General features: G+C 41.1%; 1 protein-coding gene across 4 annotated transcripts in view; it reads left to right on the top strand.

Annotated features, from left to right (window-relative positions):
* Positions 1 to 1846: 1846 nt before the first annotated feature.
* The window catches only part of per2 (period circadian clock 2), a 29239-nt gene continuing 21160 nt past the window's right edge, over positions 1847 to 9925 (top strand). For 3 of the 4 annotated variants that reach the window (XM_072364441.1, XM_072364440.1, XM_072364438.1), the window contains exons 1-2: positions 1847 to 1997; positions 8164 to 8720. In XM_072364441.1, the coding sequence (XP_072220542.1) occupies positions 8266 to 8720 (455 nt within the window). In that variant the 5' untranslated portion in view covers positions 1847 to 1997; positions 8164 to 8265. Of the gene's footprint in view, positions 1998 to 5807; positions 5840 to 8163; positions 8721 to 9925 lie in introns of those variants that run through there. The other variant, XM_072364439.1, reaches the window with a different exon arrangement.

The raw sequence follows: 9925 nt of genomic DNA, 5'->3' as shown, positions 1-9925 counted from the left end.
GTTTTTTAGAATTTATGAGAATGGTGTCAGAATTTACAAACACATCCAAAATTCCCCACAGTATGAATACAGCCATGAATAATTCGCTCCTGAAACCAAATAAAAATTCCTCCCTTGTAAATGCAGATATAGAAATTATATTTAGGGCTTTAGCATCTAGAATAGAGCATGAACTACCATCTCTCAACCATCCAAACTAGACTGGTTTCATCAAAGTTAGACAATCATCTCTCAATACCTGTAAATTATTCAACCCAAGGCAATTATCAGTCAATCAATAATCTCTCTTCATGCAGAAAAAGCTTTTGACAGAGATAACGGGAAATTCCTAATTGCAACATAATAAAAAAATTAGGTTTGGAGAATAATTTATTTATTGGATTCAATCACCATACACATCACTGGTTGCTACAGTTAACACAGATGGGTGGATTTCAGAAAGCTTCACTCTTCATAATGGGACAAGGAAAGAATGTCTCCATCCCTTTTTGCCATAGGTGTTCAAACAACTACTACAGACACACAGAGAATTCTCTATGCAGATGACGTATTACTTATCCTTCAGAACCCATGTTCATCATTACAAGACTGTTTTAAAATGATCAAATAATTTCCTATAATTTCGAACTATTTAATAAACTGGCCAAGCTAATATTCAATATTATCACTCTATTATGACTGAGGTGGAACAAATGGCGGTGATGATGATGATTATTATTATTTTCATTATCATTCAATGTTCAGTCTTACATCACTTTTGTTTTTTTGTCTTGTTTTGTGACCCCTGTCTTGTTAGTTTAAAAAAAATAAAAATGTACATTCAAAATATTCTTTACTTGAAAGAATGTCAAGCTTTGGTGCCAAAGCAAGTAATGCATTCATCATTAGTAAGTTATTCGACAAGGTCCAAAATCTGTGAACAATCCCGCCACTAGAGGGACTATTTGAGTGACTCCTCAGAGGATGACAGTTCAATAATATCCCTCTCAGCTGTAGACATAGAATTGCTGAGACTGGACAATATGAGCATTTTATTTAGGCAAGCGGTCTATCTTTTCGTTGTTTAGATTGTTTAGTTCAAACGTCCTCTTTACTATGAGGAGGTGTATGATGGGATTCTTCAGTTTATGGTATGGTCTTGAGCATCATTCCCTCTCTCTGGGATGAGGGATGGTCCTGGAACGACCTCCCTGTTAAGTACTATTAAAAACTGAACCTAAATGATAAACAGTCATGCATCTATTTTTCAAAAAAAGCATCATGACTTTACTCATATTGCCAAACACTTTTTGCACTGAGCCGTAACATGAAACGTTCTTGGATACACACTTTTATCCAAGAACATCACTGTACTGATTTATTTTTAAGAATGGCCATAAAATCAAAGACACCTTGAGTTATGTCACACATTCAGGAGGGTCAAAGAACTTTTATGCTAACGCGCGCCAAATCGTTCACCCACATTGCTATACACACACTTGTATAACCGTTTAGATAACAGTCGGTTTCACTGAGCCGCTGTGAGCCAACCATCGCCACTGCTTCATTCACCGGCAGCTGCGTCGTAGTGATTTGCTCTCGCTTCTCTCACGCCGGCAGTAGCCGTGGAAATACACGTGAAAGAAATGACACCCTTATATAAAATAACGAACAGCAGTGCGGACCAATCATAATGCGGAGCGGCACTTGTTATACCCGCCTTCGCAGACTTTCTTCATGCTGATTGGTTTAGATAGAGACTGGCGTCTACAAATACCAATAAACATAGAGCGAGAGGAGGGGCTTAAGGTAGAACCGAAATGAGGTCACTGCATGCGGTGAAGATTCAGGGCAGTGTGAGTGGACAGCGGAGTAGAAGGAAGCGTTTCGTCTACCAAGGCAGGACCACCGGCTCGCGTCTTTCGTCTGAAGCAGTGAGTCTGTCAGAAATTCCTCCAGCAATAAGGATTTATTTAACGGAGACACCTGAATCAACATAGGGGCTGCCTTTCTTTCAGGTTAGTGGAGTTTTACTTGTGTGCGTGAGCTGTAACATTCAGTGATGCTGTTTATTTCTAACGACTAAGACCAAATTAACAGCTGCGCTCTGAGACCAGCCTCTATAAAATGCTGTATAATAGTGAGGGGTGAAAGTTGCATAAGTGTGTCACTGTGAGACTATAGACTCTGAATGGACACCAGCCATGCCCACATAACAGGGGGAATCCTTTACGTGATATGAGCTGAAATACCGCAGGTGACATGCGCTCTGGGGAACTTTACATAAGGAGAGTAAATTAGTGGCAAAAGTGATGGATGTTGATAACTTAAGGAAACAGTGAGGGGAGAGTCTGGGTTAATGATGTCATAGTCACATATGGAGCATCGTAGACCTGCCCTGCGTTGTCACTATCGCATGGAAACTCTGGCATAACCCCTTACATAAAGTCCACTGCGGCAACACATGGCAGAACTTCACATGCAACTCCGATCAGATAATTTGCCATCAGTGGTGCTACAGTTTTCCAAAAAGAGAGTAAAGAAAAAAGTAAAAGGAGTCAGGCAGTTTGTTTCAGTTTGATGGGATAAATAGATGAATGATAGGCTGCTTTACTGAGGAATATCCATTCATTGAAATTTTCTGTCCGGGACTGAGGGGACAAGTACTTTAATTGCTGAAACACAATTTTCTAAATGAAGCATTTGTGTGTCACCAGTGTGAAGTTGTAGGTTGAATTTGATGGGATGGTAAAGCTTAACCCTAATAAGTCAGGGAGGAAGTTCAAGGAATTTGTAACCTTCACTCACATCCAGGATTTAACTTTGGAATGTGGAAGCTATTAGGGGATCCTTTGTGTTAACAGACAGGAAGCCTAACAACAGACTGATGTGGCCAAATTCAGCTTGCCCTCTCTGTGACTTGAGAGGGAGGAGAGAGAATGAATGACGCATGAAGAGGTTGGCAAGGGAGAAGTAAGACCTGTTTATCTTAATTTTGCAATCAGCGGAAGGGTTGCCATCTCTACAAAAATTTCCCTGCCCACAGTTGCAGGAAAGGAGCATCGAAATAGCTTTTTCACTCCATTGCCAGGCAACATTCAAGGATGAGACTAGTGCTCTCAGAGCTGGTACTTCCCCCAGACTGTTACCTCTCTGCGTCCTCCAAAGCAAACATTTTAAACTGTGATATTTCAATCTAAAAAGGTGTCCCAGCACAGGTCAGGCAGTTTTAGTGAACACACAAGCACTTGAATACAGAAGTCCACTGTTCTTGATACTTTTATAAATAGATTTAATGCCTCCAACATGATGTGGTCGAACTAGTGCAGTTACTCCAGCAGTGGTTGTATAAGATGACGCATTAGATAATATGACCAGAGCACAGTCATGTGCATGTTTTTACGTCAGGGGAAAGAGAAAAAGGGATACTTATGATGAGTGATGTTAAATATGAGTCTGTTTGGTTACTCCCTATACAGGAGAGGAATTATGGAAGCTTAAATAAATGTTATTTTCAGAGCAGGATAGCGGCGCAGAATAGAGTTAAAATGAGCTTAAGTTTAAAAAAGCTAAAATGAAACTGAGTTATTTTTGAGCTTCCTTATCCTATACCAGATTTCCCGGCTAAATAAACTAATAAACTGTGAATTAAAAACCTGCTCATTTAGACCCCACATGTAACTGAACTTATATGGATGTGCAACATTAAACATCTTCAGATTAAATCAGTTTTGACCTGCCCATAAGAGTTTTTCCAAAGTATGAGAACTAACATAAACAAGATATCTTTAATGCCTTTTGAATAGTGTTTTTTTAGAGGCTGTAAAACATATATACGTTTCAATACAGTTTCTGGGCCTACATCAAATTCCCAACAACGGTGTCACATCTGACAGAAACTTTTTCACAAAGAATATACTGTGCCAATGAAAAGTTTCCCAAATTATATCGAGTGTTTTCCATGATGCATTCTTGGACTCCACTCAAGTTTCTGAGGCTTTCCAGCGACCACTGATAGAAGTAGGGTGCACCAGATTTCAAGTGTAAATGTCTTGACTAAAGGTTTGTATGCATGTTTTCGTGAGTTATGTTAGTCTTTTACTTTCAGTTAATTCACAGAACTTTTCCATCCTTTAAATGAAAAGACTTTGACTAAACACTACCTCTGGTAGATGAGATGGAGCGATGACTATAAATCAAGGATGAAACAGACAAAAATGACCTCGCACGTCTTGAAAACCTGTTCTAGCACAACACAGAGAAGAAATTATACAAACCTGATTAGATTTTAATTTCACAATTTGATTACTGAATTATCCCCAACAGATTTATGCCATGTCTGAGTGGAGTGTTGCACCATTTTACAAAAAGGTGATTTCTTTCTCTCTGTTTCCCTTCAAAGTTCTACAAGATTCTGAAAGGCCACGTCAGCAGCGTGTTCCCAGAACAAATCCTTGATTGCATTAAGATGACCTCAAAGGGCAAAATAAAACCTGTGATTGTGTTAGTTTCTCATCTTAGCCTGTTAGTCAGCTGTTCTTCACTGCACTTACTTTGATGTAGGATGTGTCTAACTGCTTTCTGAACAGGCAGCCAGGCATTGTGCCATTTGACCAGAAATCCCTGTAACTGACATTTAATTGTGTCATTGCATGTGCTGACTCTGCAGAGACATCACATGTGAGGGAGGAGTAATTATTAAGGCCCTGTGGGAGGTCATTTGGTTTGAAACAATGAGTTGTCTCCTCAGAGGGACAAAGAAAATCCAGGTTTACTCTTCTTCCTTTTCTGGCACTGCTCAGCTGGATGGAAAATATTTTATGAATGACTGGGAATAAATGTTGAATTAGCCTCAGTAACCTTTACTGCAGAGTTCAATCAAACATTTACAGGATCTTATCAGACAGGGTTGAAAAGGTCGTTTGCAAACAATAAACGCTCAGTCTGAACTACTGTTAATGACTTTTGTTTTAATTAACTGCAAGTCAGTGCTCAGCTCTGACAAAGCTTTCGTTTCTGTCTGTCCTGCAAATCATCTCTTTTTAGCGTAGCTAGATGAAATATTTGCCCTTTTGCTCCTGTCATGTGTTGCAGTATGTCGTGCGAAACAAGCTTGAGCTTTTAGTCTGCAGCTGCGCATATCTCTGTCTTTTGACATATCTGCCTTCTGCATGTTCTCGTCACTTCACTCCTCTCCATTCCCTTTTATGCATAGAGTACTGTATGATCATTGCGCTCTCACTGTTTCATTGAAGAATTATGCCTACAGCGAAGAATTTTCCTCAGAGTAGAGCAGTCTGTATACCTGATACATGCATCTAAATTGCCGAAGGTGCCAGTATCTGGTCATCATCTGTATTAGACTATAGGTTACATATTGATGCCTTCCTTCTCTGCCTCGCTTACAGCTCTGCTGTCTAACTCCTCTGCTGGTACTGTGCCAGCAGATTTGGCTTGATTGTGAGCTGATGAGGTGAAAGTCTGTCAGAAACTTGATAGATGATGGGAACTCTTGGACTTTGAATACCGGATTCATTGCCAAGTCACTCTTCAACTCTGAATCCGACTTTGAGTTAAATGTGTTGCCTCGGCAACAATGCCTGCAAATAAGGCCTCTCAGTTTAATGAAAACACTGGACTGAATGCTCCATATGTGCAATTACATGGTCCACTAAGCCTAATAAAACCCTTTACGTGGGAAGGGGTTTTATCGTCATGGAGGAGCTACACTAACCACAGAGGCAGAGTCATTGCTAGAATCTTTGCTCTAGTTTAGCTTATTAAGCACTTTCCAAGCTAGACCCTGGTTTCTCTTTTTGATCATCTCAGTCGCTGGCTGTATGCTGACCCAGTTCAGGTGGTGAGTGTGCAGTAAATGTTCTCTGCCAAGATCAACAATGTTGTTACTTATTAATGAAAATACCTCGCTGCTGTCATTTTACCATAAAGATTCCCCATGTGCAATAACCATGGCGTCACGTTGAAAAGTTCAATGGCCTCGCTACACTTCTCAGATGATACCGCTCAGCAGCTACATGCTCCTTTGCACATGCTCCGGTTTTCTAATGAGGTGAGAAGTATTTTTTATACAAAGTCAGGAAGTCAGTGTTGAGGCTGTCTCCTTAGTCTCTTAATCTATAGGACACATCTCTAATGGATTTAATGGATCTTTCTAGAACTTTTAGCTCCCTATTTAATTGATTTAATTAGTCTAATTGGTCTCAGGTTTGTTTTGTTATTGAGGACACTGACAGTATAAGGGCAGGTCGGGAGAATGCTCAACTGAAGCTCTGTACTCACTCACTGCAGTCACATTCACTTTCAATTTAAGTAAAAAAAAAAACGTTAAAAAGCGATCAGCACGAGCCCCTCAGGAAATCTATGCAGTGTAAATGTCCATCTGTTAAATAACTGAAGTCAAACATGAATTCTGAAACAAAGATTCATAGATTCCTTAACAAAGAGGGAAAACCAAACATTTGGACATAAATCCGTCAGGCTGAAATTGTTTTCCTTAATTTATTCTATCAACGCTGTATTCACAAAGCTGTCTCACTTAGCTGTCAACACAGCTTTAGCTTATCGACAGACAACAAACGTGAATGACGCACAAGACAAAGCCTACGTAAAAATGCTGCGACATGTAAGGGCATGACCATGAAAACCAACTCTGCGAGACTGTAAAATACACATCCCAGTGAAGCTCTGGAAAATAAAGGAGGTCATGGAGCTCGGCATTTTCCATGACGCGATTGAGCGGAAGCCATGTCGGTACCTTCTCAGTTTATCCTAGGAAAGCAGCCAGACGATGATTACACACAAACACTTGATGGTTGTGACCTCAACATGTTGCTCAGGGACAAGATTATGAGAATGAGAATTTATTTGTCTGTGCTCTGCATTTAACAATTTGGCTATAATTAACAGCTCGGCCTAATGTTTGTATCACCATGTGTAGATGTAAATCAACAGTGCCTTAACTAAGTTACTGTGCTGCAAAGATGACTAAAAAATCTTTACACAGAAACAGTCATAGAAACCAGGGGTTATATTACTGTGGTATGATTAGTATAATACTATATCATTACGGACTAAAGCAGGGAGCAACATCTTTTCATCCCACGTTGGATTTGCACATGTTGCTCTCAGGGTGGTCGGGGTCCATCAGATTATAACCTGCAAGTTTTCCTGGAATTCTTCAGTCCTCTTTTCCATTGTTCCTTAGTTTGCAATTAACCGAAAACGTGCATGCTCACTTGTGGTGTTTCTTAACCACATTTCCTTGTAATCGCGTAGGAAACAATTTTACAACTTTTTAAACTTGTCCACTTTATTAGAAACGCACGACTGTCGATGCTCCCCAAAAAATGTGGAATTTGTCACTTTCTGTAAGCACAAGTATTTCCAGCCAACTCTGTTTGCAAATCTGGCCTCCATATTACACAGTTATCTGAGATGGCCCTGTTATATACAGGGCACCGGCTTTGCTGCCTTACATGTCTGCTTGAGGTTACAGATAACAGGGGAAAGTTCTGCGCTGTTGGCGAGCGACATGGTGGCATTCAGATAAATCTTGTCTAGTGCTCTGTGTTCTGAGGTGAAAATTCCTTTCAAAGGGTTGAAGGGCTCAGACGGCACAGACCCGCTGTTTTTAAAGGCCACAGTGTCTGAACCTGAGAGGCTTTGCCTAGTACATCAGAGAGGCATCCACAGGACTCTTCAGAGGTCAGGGGTTAAACCCTGCAATGTGGTCTGATGTTACACCAGACAAAGGGCATGAGACACTTTTTTTGAAGGATGGATGCAGCATTGAGCGATGCCTGAAACATTTTTTAACTGTGTGTGTGCTGTATGTGTGTTCACATTAGATACCATGCCGGACTAATTAAGTACAAATTAAAAATACTTTGAGTTATTGCTGACCGTTTTTAAACACACATGTTTGGATTGCTACAGGTTTTGGTTCATGTCTGCTTGTGTGGACTTTAAAACTCAGCTGACACAAGTGATTTGCTTTCTGCCAGCCTTCAGCTGTTTAGGAAGAGTTGTCATCATTAGACTGTAATGACGTCAATAGGGTGAATATGTTTATTGCTAGAGCATTTTATTTTCACTAAAACTCTAAACACTAAAACACTAAAATAAATAAGCTTTGCTTCATTCCTAATCTTATTCTGTCCGCAGATCAGTCCGCTTCCTCTATCATTCCCTCGGCCGTCATCCTTGTTAAAATGGGGTGATTGCTGTTCTTCCTCATCCTGTTAATTAACCTTGAACCAGCCCACGATGGAACTCCTCCCGATGTCAGAGGATTCAGACTCCAAGCCATATTGCTTCCTGGTGCAGGAGGACCAGGATGTAGCCTCAGGCTGCAGGCCATCCACTTCAAGCAACTCCATCCCAAGGGGGGGCCCAGGGTGCAGCTCGATGGTGCAGCTGCACCGGATGGGTGGCTACAGCCAAGGTGGGCCTGACCTGTCAGAGGGCAGTGACAGCAGCGGTCAGGACCCTCCTGCATTGCCACACAACATCCGTAAGAACACTCGGTCTCGATTGCTCCCAGAGGAGGATGTGGAGATGAAGAGTAACGGGTCCAGCGGAAGTGGAACAGAATCGCATGGTAATGAAAGCCATGGCAACGAGAGTCATGGGAATGAGAGCCACAGCCATGCGTCACTGGGCAGCTCCAATGGCAACAGCAAAGACTCGGCACTGCTGGAATCTTCTGAGAGCAACAAAAGGTAATTGAGAGTGACAAAACTATTTTCTCTGGCATGCATATTATGATTGTGAATGGGGAAAAAAAACAGAGAGAGAGGTGATGCTACTCGTTCTCATTGGCACCTGCAGGAATCCTGGCTCTCTTTACAGCACTAAAGATTTTCTGGTGTAGATAAAACTCCTGCCCAAACCTTTATAAAACTCTGATAAGGAGGACTGCTAGGATGTGGACTCAGTGGCACGAGATACTGATCAGGGCGAAGACCAAAGGTTACAGCAGACAGTTTATTTGGCAGACAAGCGAGTATATGACCTTGTGGTCAGATAGCTCCTTATAAAATTGCATTTGATGATTTAACCACGCAGTCATTCAACTCCAACTTTTTTTGTGATGTAGACATCGATTGGGATGCAGTGCCAAAAGAAGCAAAAGACAATAATTCCAAATAGGAGCAGTCCCAAATCTAAAAATTAGGGCCATAGCTGATAACTGCCATTCTAGTTCCTGCTGTATGTCAGTGAAATTCTGACTATAAAGCTGGACCTGTGCGAAACCTTTAAGGGAATACCAGTATTCCTGGAAAGGTTATGCTGTGATATTTATGATCTCTTCTTCATAGTTGTTCATGGCATTTACATACAGATGGCTTAAAAATGAGCAATGATGTCCGCCCCTAGCATTTTCAGGTCATATTAAATGCAGCTATGAGCATCGGATGCATTTGCCAGCGCTGACTAATGTCTGCAGATGAGTGAGCCAAGGCTTCAGTGATGGCCAACAAGCCCTTGACCGCGGCGGTGCGATTGAATTATCCTACTTGTAGATTTTCGCTGATCACGAATGCTGAAACTGAAATTTGAATAATGGCCTCTAAATGACACAGCTTTGAAAAGCACTCTCACTGCTCGCTGAGCACTACCTGCAAGTGACATCAAAGTAATTCTGCCCATCCTGTTACTCTTCACATTTTAATTTTGCTCTTCAGCCAAAATTAGGATTAATTGAGCTTCGCCCCCTTTGAACACAATCAGGTTATGACTCCCTAAACTAGATCTCGCACCAGCTCACGTCACGCAAATGTGAGTCACTTCTCGTCTGTGGTCTGTCAGCATTTGGTTGTTTCTGACAGCTGGTAGCTTGCGTGTACAAAATCCTGTTTCCTGTCTTCGTCTTGATGAAAGTATGCTGAATGGAAATGATCTGATCTGTAAGTAGAACACAAAA

The sequence above is a fragment of the Leuresthes tenuis genome, unplaced genomic scaffold, assembly GCF_036924035.1.
Source record: "Leuresthes tenuis unplaced genomic scaffold, fLeuTen1.0.hap1 SCAF_14, whole genome shotgun sequence".
Classification (NCBI taxonomy): domain Eukaryota; kingdom Metazoa; phylum Chordata; class Actinopteri; order Atheriniformes; family Atherinopsidae; genus Leuresthes; species Leuresthes tenuis.
This window is presented reverse-complemented; position numbering and strand designations above follow the sequence as displayed.